Genomic DNA, 21,042 nt, shown 5'->3' on the forward strand with positions numbered 1-21,042 from the left:
TTAGAATCATTAGATAAACAATATCATGATGGTGTTGCTTTCACTTCATGAAATAGTGACATGGAAGACACCTTAGGAGACATCTAATTCAAATTTTCACTTTCAAGTAAGGAAGCCAAAGCCCAACATCACCAAGAGCCTTGCCCAATAGTGAGATCAGAACCTTGTGTCTGTCAACACTCAGTCCAGAGCCATTTGTCACTGAACGTTTTAGGGCCAACAATGGTATTCCCCTTTCCTTAATTCCAAGTGAGATCACTAAATAATATTTACTGATTGCCCATTTAACTGACCAGACACTTTTAGTTGTAAGTCATAAATCCAGCTCAAACAAGCTTAAAGAAAAAAAAAGCCTCCAGAAATACACTTGTTTTGGGAATGGCTGGTTTCAGCCTCAAAATTACTGTGACTAGCCGGGCTCGGTGGCTCAGCCTGTAATCCTGCACATCTGGGAGGCTGAGGTGAGTGGATTGCCTGAGCCCGCGGGCTCGAAATCCGCCTGGGCAGGCGAGACCTCATGTCTACAATAAATTAAAAAATTAGCCGGCCGTGGTAGCATGCGCCTGTAATTCCGGCTACTCAGAAGGCTGAGGTGGAAGGATTGCTGGAGCCCAGCAGGTCGAGGCTGCGGTGGCTGAGAGTGGCCACTACACTCCAGTCTGGGCGACAGAGTGAGACTCCAACTCAAAAAAATAAAAAATAAAATAAAATTACTGTGACTATTCTACTTGTAGGAAAGACTTTCCACAAGGTGAGGGCACTTACAGACTCACATCTGGCTGGCTTAGCTACCCACTTAGTACCTACCTGACTATTCTTAGGCTTCTCAGTTATGAGGCAATACATTCTTCTTTATTCCCTTAAGCCAATTTGAATTTGGTTTTTGTCACCTGCAAAAAAGTCCTGACTAAAACTGAACTTCTAAAAAAGAGCTCGCCACATATAAAAATAACAGTAACCAATTAGATAATCTTTTCATGACTTTTAAAGCACAGGCAGTATGAGCAAAAGCTGAAAGAACATGCAGAGAAGACAGTAATCCAGGTCATGATGAAAAGAACCTGCCTGTAGCTCATGCCTGTAATTCCAGCACTTCGGGAAGCTGAGGTGAGAGGATTGCCTGAGCCCAGGAGTTCAAGACCAGCCTAGGCGACATGGTGAGACCTTGTCTCTACAATAATTTAAAAAATTAGCTGGGCCTGGTGGTATGCACCTGTATTCCCAGCCACTTGGGGGGCCTTGAGGCAGAAGGATTGCCTGAGACCACCAGGTTGTGGCTGCGGTGAGCCGTGATTGTGCTGCTGCACTCCAGCCTGGGCAACAGAGTAAGACTCAGACGAAAAAAGAAAAAGAACCTAACTCTTGACACCCTATCTTAGCCTCTCTTCTCACTTTTCTATCTTGTTTCTTCTGCTTAATCAGAATTTCTGCTTATTTACCTTCAGTTTATTCTTGCTCCCACCAGTACATAGCCTGATTGCTGCACAATATCCTAAGCTGGTTTGACTGTGGAGTCCTTTTCTTGGAAACATAGCAGAAGGTAACTGTGAACAAAGCCTCTGGGCTTTACACAGAACAAGCAACAACAGGTTTCCTCTTCCAACTTAGTAAGGCACCTTGTGACATCCTGGGATCAGAAGTAACTTGTAACTAATGTGATGATGGCATATGGGTCAGGCTGTGGGCTTCCCCATGGCAGAAGACTAGACAATGCAAGCAAGGTCCTTTCCAGGCAAGTAATTGCACCTGTAATTTTCCTGGATCCTCAAGTACTTAACATCTCTGAGTCTTGACTACTGTGGCATCAAAATGGCAGAAATCAGCCAGGCTCGGTGGCTCAGCCTGTAATCCCAGCACTTTGGGAGGCCAAGGCAAGTGGATTGACTGAACCCGTGGGTTCAAGACCAGCCCAGGCAACTTGGTGAGTCCTCGTCTCTACAATAAATCAAAAATTAGTCAGGTGTGGTACTGTGCGCCTGTAGTTCTGGCTAATTGGAAGGCTGAAGCGGAAGGATCACCAGAGCCCAGTAGGTCAAGGCTGTGGTGGCTGGGAGCATGCCACTGCACTCTAGCCTGGGTGACACAGTGAGACTCCAACTCAAAAAAAAAAAAAAATGGGGGAAATCACTGACTTCATCAACTTGGTACAAGAAATGAGATATATGTAAAACAGCTGACACATGATACTCAATGAATATTAGTTTTCCTCCATATTTTAATGTCATTTACTATATAAAATGTTATCCAATTATCTTCTTTTGTTCAATATCTTAAAATTTATACAATAGAATGACATGATTTTACATATGAAAAACAGTTTAAATGGAGAACCAGGGCCTTTTTTTAACCTAAAAAATATGTTTTATCAGTTTTTCAAATGTTTTTATTAGATTAAAAATTCATTTAGGGGATATATGGATATACAACTAGTTTGATCAGCTACTAATATTTTTTGGTGTCCCTTTATTTTTGTACCCAAGAGCCAGTTCACCTTTTCTCCATGTTCAAGATTTAGCTTTGGTAAAATATTGCCATGCTCTTCCTCATCTGTTAATGAAGGCTTAGTATTTCCAACTTGCTTGGTGTAAGTTTCTCTCTTAGCTTTCTTTCTGCGGGTATGTTTTATAGGACTTTTCTGTTTTCTCTCAATTTCACTGCTCACATTCCACAACATTATCTTCCCATCATTCCCCCCAGTGAGCAGCAAATAGGTTTCCGGCAGAAAGCAGACCTGGGACACTCCTGAAGTGTGGCTCTTAAATCCCAGTTCTTGCTCACACTTGACTCCCATCACCCGGAAGATTCGAACCTTACCATCTTCAGCACCACAACTAAAAATGTTGCCACATGATGCCACGGAGAGAGAGTGGGCTAGGGCAGGGTTTAAGAGCTGACCAGGTGACTGTGGGCCCTCCATTTCTTCTGTTTCATCTTCCTGTAAATTTGTAATCCAGAGTGGCCGGGCTTTTTGAAGATTCCACAGCATCACCTTAAATGAGAGGAAGTTACATAGTCATGCAGAGTTCTGGCCATTTTCCTCAACTATCATGTTTATTCAGCTTCTAATAAAATAATCAAAGTAGACTGAGAAAGATCAGTAGGATACATTCCCAGCAATATTTAAAAAAAACATTTGGCCAGGCTCAGTGGCTCAGCCTGTAATCCCAGCACTTTGGGAGACCAAAGCAAGTGGATTGCCTGAGTCCGCAGGTTCGAGACCAGCCCGGGCAACTTGGTGAGACCTCGTCTCTACAATAAATAAAAAAATAGCTGGGCATGGTAGTGCATGCCTGTAGTTCCAGCTACTTGGAAGGCTGAGGTGTAAGGATCGCTGGCACACAGCAGGTTGACACTGAGGTGGCCGTGAGTGTGCCACTGCACTCCAGTCTGGGTGATAGAGTGAGACTTCAACTCAAAAATAAATAAATAATAATCACACACCACCATAACAAATTGAAATAAAAGCTAAAGTAAAATAAATATTAAAAATATAACACAAATGAATGAGTGCTAAAACTTGATATGAAAATAGTTTCTATTTAAACCTCTGAATACAAGGAAAATGAACATTCCAGAATCTGCCAGCTTCACTGTATTGGCAGATCCCCTCAATTCTTTTTCATACAGTTCCTCTAGTGCCTGGATTATATATTTTTTCTGTCCTCCTTAGACATTCAAACATGAACTGCATCTCAAGTGTTTTCAGCAGCTAAAACATTTTGGCATTTTACTTAAATCATCTAAATGTGTTAACAGCCATTCCAGATTCTACCAATTCCAGAATCATTTCCAAGTATTTAGGGTTCCTTTCTCTCTCTCTCTCCCTCTCTATCTCTATCTCTGTCTGTCTATCTATCTATCTATCTATCTATGTCTGTTAAGGTCTCACTCGGTCACGATCCTCGACCTCTGGGGCTCAGGCAATCTTTCTGCCTCAGCTTCCTGAGTAGCTGGGACTACAGGTATGTACCACCATGCCCAGCTAATTTTTAAATTTTTTTATAGAGACAAAGTCTCGCTATGTTGCTCAGGCTGGTCTAGAACTCCTGAGCTCAAACAACCCTCCCACTTTGGACTCCCTAAGTGCTGAGATTACAAGAATGAGCCACTGTACCCAGCTCCCTTTATAATTCTTTACTCTTCCAGACCACCAGAGACTCCAAGGTGCTTCATGCTTAATTTTTCAACCAGTCATTCAAGCAGTTGTCATCCTAAGCAGGAAAGCTAGAGATATTGAAGGAAATAAATAAGAAAGCTTGGGGCTTACGGTTCTTTAAAACATCAAAGGGAGAGAAAGCAGACAACTGTCAAATGATCAATAGTGAATGTAAACATATGTAAGGGACCTGCTTAAAAATTTTTCCCCAACTGGGCTCGGTGGCTCAGCCTGTAATCCCATGCCTTTGGGAGGCTGAGGTGAGTGGATTGCCTGAGCCCGTGGGTTCGAGACCTGCCTGGGCAACTTGGCAAGATCTCATCTCTACAATAAATCAAAGATTAGCCGGACGTGGTAGCACGCACCTGTAGTTCCAGCTACTTGGAAGGCTGCGGTGGAAGGATCGCTGGAGCCCAGCAGGTCGAGACTGTGGTGGCCGGGAGCAGCCACTGCACTCCAGTCTGGGTGACAGAGTGAGATTCCAACTCAAAAAAAAAAAAAAAATTTTCCCCTTATAGGCAGAATACCTACAAGGAAGACGCATCAAAATAGTAGAAACTTTACAAGCCAGAAGAGATTGCGGGCCCATACTTAAGGGAAAGAAAAGCCAGGCTGAATGCTGTTGCTCATGCTTTGTAATTCCAGCATTTTGGGAGGTTGAGGCAGGAGGATTGCTTGAGCTCAGGAGTTTGAGAGCACTCTAGATAACAAAGCAAGACCTCATCTCTACAAAAAAATTAAATAAATTAACCAGGCATTGTGGCATATGTCTGTAGTTCCAGCTACTCAGGAGGCTGAGGCAGAAGGATCGTCTAAACTCAGGAGGTGGAAGCTGCAGTGCCGTGAATGTGCTATGGCACTCCAACCTGGTGACAGAGTGAGCAGAGTCTGCTCACGCTGTCACCCAGGCCAGAGTACAGTGGCATGCTCACAGCCACCGTAGCCTTGACCTGCTGCTCAGGCAATCCTTCTGCCTCAGCCTGTCAAGTAGCTGGAACTACAGGTGCACGCCACTATGCCTGCCTAACATACAGATATGTGAGGGCTTGTTCCTGTCATAGTGTTGTTGAGGAATTGTTCGGTGGTCTCAGTTTTGTGGGTGACTTACATGGTCTGCAAGCTGTGTGCTTACTTGTGCATTTGTGGTGGGTAACATTGTTCTTTTGTTTCCATGTTTAGAATTCCCCTAAGCAGATCTTGTAAGACCAGTATAGAGGTGAGGAATTCCCTTAGGGCTTGTCTGTGAAGGACTTTATGGCACCTTCATTTAGTTTGAAGCTTAGTTTGGCAGGGTAAGAAATTCTTGGCTGGGCCAGGCGTGGTGGCTCACGTCTGTAATCCCAGCACTTTGGGAGGCGGAGGTGAGAGGACTGCCTGAGTCCAGGGGATTGAGAATAGCCTGGACAACTTGGCAAGACCTCATCTCTACAACAAATCAAAAAATTAGTTTGGCATGATGGCGCACACCTGTGGTTCTCGCTACTTGGACGGCTGAGGTGGAAGGACTACCTGTGCCCAGCAGGTCGAGGCTGCATGGCCATGAGTGTGCCACTGCACTCCAGCCTGGGCAACAGAGTGAGACTGCGACTTAAAAAAAAAAAAAAATATATATATATATATATATATATATGTATATGTATATGTACATATAAAACATGTATATATGTGTGTGCATATACATGCACACACTCCTAAAATAGGAGCACCCAGATTTAAAACAATTTAAAACAATTGTGACTTAACCTAAGAGAGGACACAGACAGCCATACCATAATAGTGGGGGACTTTAACACCTCACTAACAGCTTTAGACAGATCTTTGAGTCAGAAAACTAACAATAAAAATCCTGGGCTTAATTTTGACATTTAGCCAAATAGATCTAACAGATATCTACGGAACACTTCACCTAATATCTACAAAATATACATTCTTTTCATTCACACGAGTCATACTCCAAGATCAACAATATACTTGGTCATAAATCAACCTTGAATAAATCCAAAAAACTGAAATCACATGAAGCATCTCCTCTGACCACAATGGAATAAAACTAGAAGGCAACACCAAGAGAAATCCTGAAAACACACACATACATGGAAATTAAACAGCTTGCTCCTGAATTACTTTGGGGGTAAACAATGAAATCAAGATAGAAATTAAATTATTTGAAACAAATGAAAATTAAGACACAACACATCAAAACCTCTGCGATGCTACCAAAGTGATGCTGAGAGGAAAATTTATTACACTGCACACACACAAAGATCTCAAATAGACAATCTAAAGTCTCACCTCAGGGAGTCTGGAAAAACAGGAACAAACTAACATCAAAGCTAGCAGAATAAAATAAACAACCAAAATCAGAGCAGAAATAAACAGAATTAAGACCAAAAAAAAACCCAAAAAAAACCATACAAAGGATCCATGAGTTGAAAGGCTGGTTTTTTGAAAGGATAAGCAAGATCAACAGACCTTTGCCCAGACTCACAACAACAAAAAAAGAGACAGAAATTCTAAATAAACACATTTGTAAACAAAAAGGGTGACATTACAACCAACCCAGAAGAAATACAAAAGATTATCAGAGATTATTATAAACATCTGTATGTGGGCAAATTACAAAATCTAGAAGAAATGAATAAATTCCTGGAAACACACAGTCTACCAAGATTGAAACAGGAAGAGACTGAATCCCTGATCAGACCAATAATAAGCCATGAAATTGAATCAGTAATAAAAAACATACCTACCAGCCGGGCTCGGTGGCTCAGCCTATAATCCCACGCTTTGGGAGGCTGAGGTGAGTGGCTTGCCTGAGCTCGCGGGTTCCAGACCCGCCTGGGCAGCGAGACCTCATCTTTACAATAAATAAAAAAATCAACCAGGCATGGTAGCGCGTGCCTGTAATTCCAGCTACTCGGAAGGCTGAGGCGGAAGGATCGCCGGAGCCCAGCAGGCCGAGGCTGCAGTGGCCGGGAGCGGCCACTACACTCCAGTCTGGGTGGCAGAGTGACACTCCAACTCAAAACAAAAAAAACAAAAAAACATACCTACCAAAAAAGTTTAGGACCTGATGGCTTCGTAAGATGAATTCTACCAAATATACAAGGAAGAGCTGGTATCAAAACTACTAAAAATATTCCAAATAATTGAGAAGGAGAGAATCCTCCCTAACTCATATCACAAAGACAACATCATTCTGAAACCAAAAAATGGCAAAGACACGACAAAGAACAAAACCTATATGCTAACATTCCTGATGAACACAGATGCAAAAATCCCCAACAAAATACTAGCAAACTACATCCAGTAGTACATCACAAAAATTAACCATCATGATCGGGGGGATTTATTCCCAAGATGCAAGGCTGGTTCAACATACATAAATCAGTAAATTTAATTCACGACGTAAAGAGAAGTAAAAACAAGGACCACATGGTTATCTCAATAGATGCAGAAAAAGCATTTGATAAAATCTAATACCCCTTCATGATAAAAACTCTCAGCCATCTAGGCACTGAAGGAACATTCCTCAAAATAACAAGAGCCATCTATGACAAACCCACAGCCAACATCATACTTAATGAGCAGAAGTTGAAAGCATTCTTCTTAAGAACTCAAAACAGTGAGTGGATTGCCTGAGCCCGCAGGTTCGAGACCCGCCTGGGCCGCGAGACCTCATCTCTACAATAAATCAAAAAATCAGCCGGGCATGGTAGCGCATGCCTGTAATTCCGGCTACTTGGAAGGCTGAGGCAGAAGGATCACTGAAGCCCAGCAGGTCAAGGCTGTGGTGGCTGGGAGTGGCCACTACACTCCAGTCTGGGCGACAGAGTGAGACTCCAACTCAAAAAAAAAAGAACTCAAAACAGACAAGGATGCCCACTCTTACCACTCCCATTCAACATAGTATTGGAAGACCTAGCCACAGCAATCAGGCAAGAGAAAGAAATAAGAGGTATCCAAACAGGAAAAGAGGAATTTAAGTTACCTCTCTTTGCAGACATGATTCTATATCTAGAAAATCCTAAAGATTCCACTGAGTCTTCCAATACACATAAGTGACTTCAGCAAAGTCTTGAGTTACAAAATCAATGCTCAAAAATCAACTGCATTTCTATTCACCAACAACATTCAAGCTGAGAATCCAGTCAATAACACAATCCCAGCCAGGCTCGGGGTTCAAGACCAGTCTGGGCAACTTGGTGAGATCTTGTCTCCATAATACATCAAAAATTAGCCGGAGCCGGGCTCGGTGGCTCAGCCTGTAATCCGGTGCTTTGGGAGGCTGAGGTGAGTGGATTGCCTGAGCCAGTGGGTTCGTGACCCGCCTGGGCAACTTGTCAAGACCTCATCTCTACAATAGGTCAAAAAATGAGCCGGGCATGGTGGTGTATACCTGTTGTTCCAGCTACTTGGAAGGCTGGGGCGGAAGGATCACTGGAGCCTAGCAGGTCGAGGCTGCAGTGGCTGGGAGCAGCCACTGCACTCCAGTCTGGGCGACAGAGTGAGACTCCAACTCAAAAAAAATAAAAAATAAAAAATTAGCCGGGCATGGTAGCATGCGCCTATAGTCCCAGCTATTTGGAAGGCTGAGGCAGAAGGATCGCTGGAGCCCAGCAGGATGACGCTGGGGTGGCTGTGAGTGGGTCACTGCACTCCAGCGTGGGTGACAAAGTAAGATTCCAACTCAGGAAAAAAAAAAAAAGAACACAATCCTATTAACAATACACACATATCTCGTAATACATCTAATCAAAGAGGTGAAAGATCTCGACAACTAGAACTATAAAACATTGCTTGAAGAAATCAAGGATGACAGAAATGAACAATTGGAAAATATCCCATGTTCATGGACTGGAAGAATATAGTTAAAATGTACATAGTACTGAAAGTAATCTGCAGATTCAATGCAATACCTATCAAATTACCAGCATCATTTTTCAGAATTCTAAAAAAAATATTACTTAAGTTCATATGGAAGCAAAAAAGAGCATGAATAGCCAAATGAACCCTAAGCAAAAAGAACAACAACAAAAAGAACTTTATTACAAGACTACAGTAACCAAAACAGCATGATACTGGTACAAAAATAGACACATATACCAATGGAACAGAACTGAGAACCCAGAAATAAAAACAGCTGTCTTACAACCATTTCAACTTTATAAAGTCAACAAAAATAAACACTAGGGATAGGACACCCTATTTAACAAATGGTGCTGGGAAAACTGGTGAACCATATGCAGAAGAATGAAGCTGGATTCCTTTCTCTCACTGTATACAAATATGAACTCAAGGTTGGGCACGGTGGCTCAAGCCTGTAATCCCAGCACTTTGGGAGGCCGAGGTAAGAAGATTGCCTGAGCCCACGGGTTTGAGACCAGCCTGTGCAACTTGGCAAGACCTCATCTCTACGATGAATCAAAAAATTAGCCAGGCGTGGTAGCATGTGCCTGTAGTTCTGGCTACTTGGAAGGCTGAGGTGGAAAGGATCACCTGAGCTCAGCAGGTCGACGCTGGGGTGGCTGTGAGCGTGCCACTGCACTCCAGTCTGGGTGATGGAGTGAGACTCCAACTCAGAAAAAAAAAAAAAAAACTCAAGATGGATTAAAGACTTAAATGTAAGACCTCAAACTATAAAAATTCTAGAAGACAGCCTGGGTAATACTTTTCTGGACATCAGTCTAGGCAATGAATTCACGTCTAAGGCCTCAAAAGCAGCAAAAACCAAAACTGACAAGTGGGACCTTATCAAACTAAAGAGCTTCTGTACAGCAAAAGACACCATCAAAGAGTAGACAGACAACCTACAGAATGGGAGAAAATACTTGCAAGCTACGCATCTGACAAAGGACTAATATCCAGAATCTATAAAGAACTCAAATGAATTGACAGAAAATAACTAATAACCCCATTAAAAAGTAGGCAAAGGATATGAACAGACACTTCTCAAAAGAAGACATTCAAGCAGCCAACAAACATGAAAAAATGTTCAGCCAGGCTCAATGCCTCAGCCTGTAATCCCAGCACTTTGGGAAGCCGAGGCGAGTAGGCTGCCTGAGCTCGTGGGTTTCAGATCAGCCTGGGTGACTTGGTGAGAACTCATCTCTACAATAAATAAAAAATTAGCCAGGCATGGTAGTGCGCGCCTGTAGTTCTGACTACTTGGAAGGCTGAAGGCGGAAGGATCACTGGAGCCCAGCAGGTTGATGCTGGGGTGGCCGTGAGCATGCCACTGCACTCCAGCCTGGGTGACAGAATGAGACTCCAACTAACAAAAAAAAGTTCAACATCACTAATCACCAGAGAAAAGCAAATAAAAACCACAAGGAAATACCATCTCACACCAATCAGAATGGCAACTATTAAAAAGTCAAAAATCACTGGGCATGGTGGCTCATGCCTGTAATCCCAGCACTTTAAGAGGCAGAGGCGAGAGAACTACCTGAGCCCAGGGGTATGAGACTAGCCTGGGCAACTTGGCGAGACCTCATCTCTACAATAAATTAAAAAATTAGCGGTCATGGTGGCCTGTGCCTGTAGTTCCAGTTACTTGGAAGGCTGAGATGGAAGGATCACTTGAGCCCAGCAGGTAAAGGCTGTGGTGGCTGTGATTGTGCCACTGCACTTGAACCTGGATGACAGAGTAAGATTCTGACTCAAAAAATAAATAAAAAAATTAGAAAACAACAGATGTAAAATAAACAAGCAAAAAACAACACATGTTGGCAAGGTTGTGGAGGAAAGGTAACTAACACTCCTACACTGTTGGTGTGCAAGCTAGTTCAACCCCTGTGGGAAGCAGTTTGGAGATTTCTCAAAGAACTAAAATAGATTTACCATGTGACCCAGCAATCCCACTACTGGGTACATATCTAAAGGAGCATAAATCACTCTACCAAAAAGACCTGCACTTATACGTTTATCATAACACTATCCGCAATAGCAAAAACATGAAACCAACCTAGGTGGCCATCAACAGTGGGCAAGATAATGACAATGTGGTGCCAGATGCAGGGCTCATGTCTGTAATCTCAGCACTTTGGGAGGTGGGGGCAAGAGGACTGCCCAGGGGTTCGAGATCAGCTTGGGCAACTTGGTAAGACCTCATCTCCACAGTAAATCAAAAAATTTGCTGGGCATTGAGGCACACACCTGTAGTTCCAGCTACTTGGAAAGCGGAGGCAGGAGGATTGCCTGAGTTCAGCAGGTCGAGGCTGCAGTGGCTGTAATTGTGCCACTATACTCCAGCCTGGGTGACAGAGTAAGACTTCGACTCAAAAAATAAAATAAAATAAAATAAAATGTGGTACATATACAACATGGAATACCAGACAGCCATAAAAAAGAACAAAATCACGTCCTTTGCAGCAACATGGATGTACCTGGAGACCATCATTCTAAGCAAATTGTCACAGAAACAGAAAACCGAATAGTGCATGCCCTCGTTTATCAGAAGGAGCTAAACACTGCATACACACGAGCGTAAGGCTGAGAACAACAGACAATGAGGACTCCTAAAGGGGGCAGGAAGAGAGAGGGGTAAGGACTGAAAAATTGCCCATTGGGTATCAGGCCCACTACTTTGTGTGATGGGTGGGCTCACAGAAGCCCAAACCTCACCATCACAGAATATACCCATGTAACAAACCTATACAAACCCTTGAAGTGGAAAAGAAAAATTCCTCTAAAAAAAAATTATTTCCATCAGAAAACTGATCTTCAAGATAAAGAGCCTTCTTTGCCACCTGATCCCTAAGTGTTGCTATTAGAGGTCTTATAAACTCCAGAAAGAAGAACAAACCTGTGAACCATTTGTTTTCAGATGTAGAAAGGAGGGAAGAAAGAAAATCACTGTGTATGCTACAGAAACATATAATGGTTTCAAAATTTGAAAGACACACAGGTATTTATTTAATGTTATTCTTCATTCCTTATGCAATATTTTATACCTATTTATTAAAAAATTAAAGTCTCAAGTGTCTTAATAAATCACACTTTGCTCTTAAGATCCCTGCCTTTCAGTGTTCTCTGCCTAATTATTTAAAACAACATTTAAGTTATTTTAAGTTAAAACAAACAATTAAAAAATTTCTATAACAAAGGGTGTGCTGAACATAGCAATAATTCAGTTGATGCCTTGACATAAGAGAGAAGTAACTCAAATTAAGATAGCAAGAACTCTCTTCCACTATTATGCCTACATTCTTCAATTCTCCCACAGGCTGGCTGTTCTTAAAGTTTCAATAGTACTGGATGACCAGGTTTTAAGAAGAAAACTGTAGAAAAAAATTACATAGTTTTCATTTTAGTTAAGGAAGTAATCTCTTAAAAACATGATTGTGCTGTTGTTAGATGACAACCCAATGCAGAAGTTAATCTACAGTGAACTTTCAGCAATTTCTGCCAGGCAAATAAAAATAAGTAATTACCTAAGCCTTTCCTCAAAATATTTGTTTCCTAGACTATTCTCTAGCAGATGCTGTCACTAAAATGTCATCTGGAATTGGGAGTAAGATGGTAAATTCTGAATGTTCATTCCTTATCTAATCTAAAGAGCATACGCCATTTTTGCATCTCTAATTGTCTATTGCCATTCCTAGTTAACTAATGAGCCAGTGATGGAAAACTGGCATAGCTGAAAGACGACAGAATGACTAGTCAGATACACTGTACAATCTGTCTTCTTAAAGATGATATCCAAGGCCAGGTGCAGTGGCTCATGCCTGTAATTCCAGCACTTCGGGAGGCTGAGGCAGGACTGCTTGAGCCTAAGAATTCAACACCAGCCTAGGCAACATAAGGAGGCCTCGTCTCTACAATAAATCAAAAAACTGGCTGGGAGTGGTGGCCTGCGCCTGTAGTTCCAGCTACCTGGAAGGTTAAAGCAGAAGGATCTCTTGAGCCCAGGCGGTTGAGCTTGCAGTGAGCCTTGATCATGCCACTGCACTCCAGCCTGGGTAACAGAGAGAACCTGACTCCAAAAAAAATAAAAAGGATACCCACCTGCTTATGTGCTTCTGTTACTACATAGGCAGATTATCACCATGAGGGTGAAGATCATAGGGGGTTTATAATGGGTTTTGTCAAAACATAGAAGTGGAAAGAGTTTAGAGGTTGTAAGGTCACTGTGCCCATACATATAGAGGGATTCTCAACAAAGGCACTACAGCCATTTTTGGTGGGACAATTCTTTATTGTCATTTGGGGACTGTTCCAGTGCTGTGGGACGTCCACTGATTCTGCCTACCAAATGCTGGCGGCTTGAGGGGGAATGGGGCAGTCACTGTGACAACAACCACCAGTCTCACTAAGTCCTAAATTATCAAAGATGTGCGGGGTAGAAGGGGGAGGGGTAAAGTCTACTGAACAAGGATGTGCAAAGTCAAAACTTCTGATACTCTTAACAAGAACATAGTCTTAGATCTCACAGATTAAATGCCCAAATAGTGCTAGATACAGAGGGAATAATACACAATGGCTCTCTTTCTAGAAGTCATCTGTTCCCAACCAAGAAAATTTTGTCATATTACTGATGATATTCTGCTTGAATACTTCCATTGTCACAGGAAAAAAAAAAGGCTTTGGAGGCAGAGAGACTGAGGTTTGAATCCCAGTCAGCCAGCTGTGTGGACACTAAATTTGAATCTCAGTTTCCTCATTTATGAAAAAGGAATAACTATCTAGATGAGTGTGATTAGAATTAAAACTAGTAAGGCTGGCACGGTAGCTTATGCCTGCAATCCTAGCACTTTGGAGTTTGAGGCAAGAGGACTGCCTGAGCCTGGGAGTTCAAGGTTACAATGAGCTATGATCGTACCACTGCGCTCCAGCTTGGGGGACAAAGTAAGACTACGTCTCTAAAATATAAATAAGTACTGGTATATGTTAAGCACTGGCAAGAACTAAGTGTTCTACAGATAGAAGTCATGATTATTCTCACTCCAGTGGTGAGATTTACTCTTTCAAGAGAAGGCACATCCTGCTGTAGGAAACTTCAAGCTATTTGAAACTCTTACATTAAACCAAAATCTGCTTCCCCATAACTTGTGCTATGCAGACCAGAATATTCAATTTTTTCACATCAAGAAAACTAGAATTAAATACCTCCAGTTCCCCACATAATGGGGTTTTTAGAAACATCTTTTGGATTTGGAATAATCTGTGATATTCTTTTCAAAACAGTATTGAATACAGTGCTCTGATCCTGGTCACCAATACACGATATTTCAATTAATGTAGCCCAGAACTTTAAAGTAAAAAAGATCCAGTCTAACTTTAAAAAAAAAACAATTTGTAGAGAGTGGGTAGAACAATTCTGCCTTTACTACTCTCCTATGTTTAAACAGATGTTTAGATTAGAATCAAATATTTGAATTATCAGGTTTTAAGACTGTTGTAGAGAAAGGAAGACTAAAGGACTAGTGATTGCTTTTTGAGTAAAATCTGCTAGGATTAGTCAGTTTAGCATTAAATATAGACATAAGGCTTGTGGTTCATAAACGTATGTAAGACGTGTCAGTAGAGAACCGAAAATGCAAAGATGTATTTAGCATGATCAATAATTAGATTCTGTTAGCAAATCTCATTTAGAAATTACCCAAGTACTCTCTGCAAAAGCATCACCTGCATATCCAGTCCACATGACACCAGACTCTGAGGCCTATGAGGTCGAAAAGCCACAGAGGAACAGATATTGGAATGTCTCTTCAGGGATCTGCTAACTTTCTTATTTTCCAAGTCTAGGATTTTGATTGCCCCAGAGTCATCAGCAGAAGCAAGTAGGTTGTCAGTTTCATTCAATGAAAGACAATTGATTTCTTCTTCATTCACATGAAAATGGTCCAGGGAACCTTTGAGGAACCTGACATCCAGTATGCTAATGGTTTCTCCATGTGAAGCATATAGCTTAGTGGGGCAGGAGGGAGAAAATAAAACACTGGCAACATCATCAGTCCCTTGGAACCGTGTGTGTCCTAATGGAGTGCCATCTTCACCCCAAGCCATGAGATCTCCACACTCTGCTCCAGAAGCCACTAGGCCTTCTTGATTTGCATTCAGGCAGAGAATAGGAGAAGTATGTCCACCAGTCCACTTGACTGCCATAATGGCCGAGAAGACCCTGCAAAGGGGGAAGAAAAGTTATAATCTCATGTTCTCATGTTTTATACAACTTGACAGGAGACAAATGTAATAAGCAACATTTCATTAAAATATTTTTACAGACATCTTTAAAAGCACAATCAATTAAAAAAAGACATTTAAAAATCAAGTCTACAAAAGTCTAGTTGAACACAAGGTTGTATACAGTACATGCTAGCACATGCTTAAGTGGGCTTCCCTTGCCATCAGGGATCCAGCTAAGCCTGGTCCTACAATCTTTGACATGGGAACTGAATTGGGGTCTCACTCTGTTGCCCAGACTGGAGTGCAGTGGCACAATCTTGGTTTACTGCAGCCTCGACTTCCCAAGCTCAGGTGATCCTCCCACCTCAGCCTCCCAAAGCTGGGACTACAGGTATATGCCACCATACCCATCTAATTTTTTTATTTCTTTGTAGAGACAAGGGCTTACTATGTTGCCTAGGCTGGTCTCGAAATCCTAGGCTCAAGCAATCCTCCTACCTCAATCTTCTAAAGTGCTGGAATTACAGGCGTGAGCAACTGTGCCTGGCCCAAATATATTTATTTTAAAATAGGAAAAAATCCTTTACAGAGAGGGCTGCACAATTATAAGGTTACATCTTTTATCTGAAAAATGTTTTAAAGAGTGAGTTCCACAGCCAGACTTTCCAGGTTTGTAGTAGCTGGGTGACTTTGGGCAAGTTATTGAAACTCTCTGTTTTAAATGAGGATAATAACACCGATTTCATAGGATCATTGAGAGGAATGGATAATAATATATGTAAATCACACACAATAGTTGCTGGTACATGATGAATACTCAACAAATGTTCCTATTATTACTTTTTCTATTTTTCTTAGGCTGGTCAAAGTGGCATCTTATATACTGCACCAGTGATCTTATAGTGTGGTCCCGAGACTAGCAGCATCAGCATCACCTAGGAACTTGTTGGAAATATTAATTGCTGGACTCCACCTAGACCTACTGACTCTGAAATGCTGGGGGTAAGGCCCAGCAAAGTGTCTTAACAAGTCCTTCAAGTGATCCTCATATACACTAGAATTTTAGAATCCATATTACACTAATAATCATCTGGAGAACTGGTTAAAAATGCAGACTCTGGCCCGGCGCGGTGGCTCAGCCTGTAATCCCAGAAATTTGGGAGGTTGAGGGGAGAGGATTGCCTGAGCCCAGGGGTTTGAGACCAGCCTGGGCAACTTGGTGAGATCTCATCTCTACAATAAATCACAAAAAACTAGCCGGGCGTGGTGGCGTGCGTCTATAGCTCCAGCTAATTGGAAGGCTGAGGCAGAAGGATCACCTAAGTCCCGCAGGTTGAGGCTGTGGTGGCTGTGAGCATGCCATAGCACTCCAGCCTGGGCAACAAGAGTGAGACTCCGACTTAAAAAAAAAAAAAAAAAAATGCAGACCCTTGGGTTTTACCACCTGAGAGTTACTCAGCAGTTTATCTAATTTAGTCTCAAAACAATCTTTCTAATTTGTATTATTTCATTTTACAGATAATAAAATCAAGTCTCAGAAATGTTAAATAATTTACCCAAGGTCACTTTACTCCTAGGATTTATACATGGGATACAATAAAAAGGGATACCAAATGTTTAAATAATAAAAACCCTTTTATAACAGCTCCAGCTGACAACAGTTTTACTTGTTATTATCCTTCGAAAGTACAAAAAAAAGATCAAATGCTACTTGTCATTACTGCTCTTAAATATACTCACATATATTTAATCATATTATCATCTACCTGCACTTACATAACTGCAAAACTTAGATTCCTGATTCCCTAGAAATTCCAGATATATAGACTGGAATTGCCACATAAAACTACCCTGCCTTACCTTCCTAATGGTTAAGGCAAAAAAGGAAATCCGGGCAATTTATACAACTCTAACGGTCAGATGAAAGGAAGCAAACAAATCTATATAGACAAATTTTTCATTTCATAAGCTAAGAGCATTTCACTTGCTTTATTATTTTCAGATGAGATACTTGAATTTAGTATGGTACAGAGATAAATTTCCTAATATTGTTTGGAAAAAGTACTTAAAATAATCTGTCAATTTGCCTAAAGTTTCCATTTCCAACACAAAGCTTCTTATTTCCTCCTATTTTAAGCCACACACACACATCACTAATAAAATCAGTGATCTATTAGTAATCAAGGTAACACAAACATGGTCACAAACTCAGAAACAGCCATTTTCATAAACATAACCAAATGGGAAAAGGCAATAATAACCTTTTTTTTCCTCAGCAGAAACACTCAATTAGTATACAGAAAAATTAATTAAATAGACACTGAAGCAAATAAGATTTAAAGGCGAGGCTTGGAGAGGAAATGACTCAGAGGGAGGCAAAGACAAGGAGCTCTGGTGGTTTGATTTTTGCTGACAAGTTCTGAAATAGCAGCAGTTAATTAACTTTCTGCCATAACAAAGACTCCTGCCAAAAGTTCCAAATAAACCAAGATTTTAAATGAAAGGTATTAATATTATTTAGGCTTAGGAACTGTCATACTGATTTATTATATGCTAAAGATGCTATCATACCTTAAAATATGAAATTTGAATTAAACATTGAAAAGTCAATTTAAGTTACGAATAATTTTGTTGAACTGTTACAAATCCTTAGGATGTTGATCACTTCTTTCCTAAGTTAGAGTTTTAATTTTGCTATGATGACTAAATTTTAAAGTCAGGAAGTCTATACTATAGAGCTTTAAGATCTGCTAATTTTTGTGTGCATACAGATTTTGGATCCCCACTGGGATTCTAAGTTTTCTCTAAGACAAGAAAGAGGCAGGGTTTCTAGTACTTCTATTACTCCATTACAATCTACCCATGGGAAATTCAAATAAATGTTGACTGGCAGACAAAAGTTTAGTAGGTTTTCTTCCTAATTTAATCCTTTTTTGGGAAAAAAATCAATTTTAAAACAGTTTTAAAATATCAAATTTAAAACTCCATTTTAAAAGCACATTTGGAGAAGCCCTACCCCAAAGTGCTAGAAGTTAGGCAATAAATGAAATTTTGTACTTAAAGGGACTAATATAAACAACAACAATACAATTGTTCATGGAACCAGTAGGAACTCGTTCTACTAATCTCACAAGACCCAAGAATAGTTGTACCTTAAACTTTATGTACCAGAGTAAAAACAGATTAAACATTTAATCTCTAAATCACATGGATAATATTTACCAATCACCTATCTAGTCAGAAAAGTGAAAATAATTATCTATTACTAGCAATGTTAAGAAGAGTTGGAAAGTCCTATACACTCTAAGGCTATTAATTTTAGTTAATCAACATTTAGAATAGTGATCAGTGATTCAACTAGAGCCTCAAAAATCATTTGTTTACTTAGTCTATAAAATTAAAATTGTTATTATTTGAAACACACCAAAGGCCACCATCAAAAGGCTAAAACAATCAGGCTGCTGTGATAGATGGGTAGTGTGAAAAAAATATAATTAAATTTGAGTTAAATCAAAACAATTTTTCAGAAATGAGCTGACTGGTCACTGTTTCTCATTTTTCTACTACCGCAACTAGAAAGCCTAGCAGAAATAGTTAAGTGCCACCATCCCAACATTCATGCATCAAGTCAACATGCTTCTCTTTTCTGTATCAGTAGTTGCCTAAGGGTCAAGCACAGCAATTAATCATATCCTACTGCCAATTATTTTAATTCGATAATAGATTTGTTTCCTTCTAACACCTAATGAGATCATGTAGTGGGGGAGGGAAAGGTGGGGTATTTTGAAAGCATTTTTAGAAAGGGTGGAGAGCTACAGTTGGCAGTCAGAGGGCAGAATGAGAGTACTGAAAATGGGGAAGGGACTTGGTGGGATGGGTAATGAGCAGGTGAAAGATTTGTAAAAAACAAAGGAGGGATTGATAAAGGTAATCTTTTCTTACTTTGAAATTCCTCCTAGGCCACTTGGGGGATAGTCTGCCACTGAAAGTCGCCTCAATAAGTCTTTAATAACTGAATGAGCTCTACTCTCAACACTGTCCTTTTCAATTGTCTGTGCCTTTAAAGTTGTTCGTTTGACAAGTTCTTTACCTCCAGCTCAGATGGGTCAACTCTACTTATCCTTGACGATTTAAAAGAAATATAACTGTCTTTTCAGACAAAATTTGGTCCAACGTTCAAGAAATACAATCAGAGAGACAGTTATCATTACTATAATCAGATAGGTCAACTACTTTTTTCCCCCAATAGGTGTAAGTGTTCTAAAGTTGGTTTTGATGGGGAGAAGCTGGATAGCAACCAAAATGATTGAAGGGTTGTGGCAACGTCATTGCTAAGAATGAAAAGAATTAGAGTTCCTGAGCTTGGTGAAATAGACATCTGAAAAGAAAAGATGAGCAAGTAATAATCAAACACCATATCAGGGAGTATAGAAGGTAGCTGCTGTTGTTTTTACTAGAGTCCAAGAAATAGATTATACAGCGCAAGAAGCTTCAGAAAAGATTTCTTACTGCATAAAGGTCGTAATCCACTGGAGTTGACTAGGGGAGTCTGTATGCCCTATTATTATACTTACCTCATAGAGTTGTTTTGAGAATTATACATATAAAAACTCGCATAGAGGACCTAGTATAGTGTCTGGATTACACCGTGGCTCAAACAATGGTTATTACTATTCTTTTACTTAGCTTTCTTTAAAGCTGTCAGAAAACTTTTGGGGACACCTAGGAAAACGTATATGAACAAATAATTCTGAAATTCTTTCCCTTCCAAGAATCCACCTATAATTACAGCCTCCATGTATCTCCCCATTGGAATGTTTAATTCCAACCGAATGAAGATACACTGCCTTAACCTGCTTACTAAGCGGTGGATCTGGGAAAGACAACATTTTGCCCAAAAGAATGCGGCAGCACTTCATCAGCACGCAAAAGACGCTTTAAGGTGATCCAAACGTGTGTGTGCGCGTGAGAGGGGGGTGGGTTCAGATGTAACCACCTGACTTTCCGAATGCACACTGGCATAGACGTTCTAGTAAGTACTGAAGTTTCGGGAGAACGAGAGGACCTGACCCGGAAAAGACTGCCTCAGCCTTGTTTGGCCAAGGTAAACAAAGAGGATGCAACTCAAGCCAAGTTGGAGGAGCCAGGATCTGGCTAGAAGGGGGGAAAGGTGCATGCGTTACGCTAGAGTCTGAAGAAAGACCCTAAATAACACGGGAAACGTCGTGGGAAAGGGGGGCCAGAAGAGCAGACGCGGGGCCGCCGGACCCCACAGAGGAAAAGGCACCAGAAGGCAGCCCCGACCCCCGCGCCAGCCCCTACCTGCGCTCCCCGCTCGGCGCCCGGTGATGACCTCATCCGCGGGCGCCCAATCCCGTCGAGCGTACCGCACGAGGCGCCGCCGCCGAAAAGTCACATCCGGGGCCGAGAGGAACCGCCCGCGCGCCGGGCGTGCGTCCTCGCTGCGTGCCCTCAACCCGCATGGCGGAGTCAGGGCGCGCCGCCGAGAGGCCGGGCGAGACAGGCGGTTCCGGCGCCCGCGCTGAGCCGCGGGGGCGGGGCTGAGGACGCCCGTGCGCCCGGTGCGTCTGCCCTCAGTGAGGCGGGGCGCGCGGCGGACGCCCCCGGGCAGGGGCGGGAGTGGTGGAGGGGCCAGCGGTTGGCCCTGAAAGGGGCGGTGAGCGAGCCGCGCCGGGCTCAAGGCGAGGCTCGGCCTCCAGAGCAGAAACGGGGGGGAGCGGCGGCGGCGGCGGCGG

General features: G+C 41.7%; 2 protein-coding genes across 3 annotated transcripts in view; one reads left to right on the top strand and one right to left on the bottom strand.

The window, feature by feature from the left end:
• Positions 1-2,366: 2,366 nt before the first annotated feature.
• On the bottom strand, positions 2,367-21,042 carry WDR53 (WD repeat domain 53). Of its 2 annotated transcripts, none has more exons than XM_021715644.1 (3): positions 20,609-21,042; positions 14,786-15,281; positions 2,367-2,989 (listed from the first exon to the last, which is right to left on the bottom strand). In XM_021715644.1, exons 2-3 carry the CDS (start codon positions 15,263-15,265, stop codon positions 2,387-2,389), a joined length of 1,083 nt encoding a protein of 360 aa, XP_021571319.1. In that variant the 5' UTR covers positions 15,266-15,281; positions 20,609-21,042; the 3' UTR covers positions 2,367-2,386. The 2 variants fall into 2 exon arrangements, with proteins under 2 accessions (XP_021571319.1, XP_008062419.1); XM_008064228.2 differs by lacking the exon at positions 20,609-21,042 and adding an exon at positions 19,229-19,283.
• FBXO45 (F-box protein 45) overlaps positions 20,295-21,042 on the top strand; it is an 18,743-nt gene continuing 17,995 nt past the window's right edge. Inside the window, exons 1-2 of the mRNA XM_021715639.1 lie at positions 20,295-20,439; positions 20,521-20,988. Coding sequence (XP_021571314.1) covers positions 20,295-20,439; positions 20,521-20,988 — 613 coding nt within the window. The remainder of the gene's footprint in view (positions 20,440-20,520; positions 20,989-21,042) is intronic.

The sequence above is a fragment of the Carlito syrichta genome, unplaced genomic scaffold (assembly GCF_000164805.1).
Source record: "Carlito syrichta isolate Samal-C Ts95f unplaced genomic scaffold, Tarsius_syrichta-2.0.1 Scaffold307240, whole genome shotgun sequence".
NCBI lineage: Eukaryota > Metazoa > Chordata > Mammalia > Primates > Tarsiidae > Carlito > Carlito syrichta.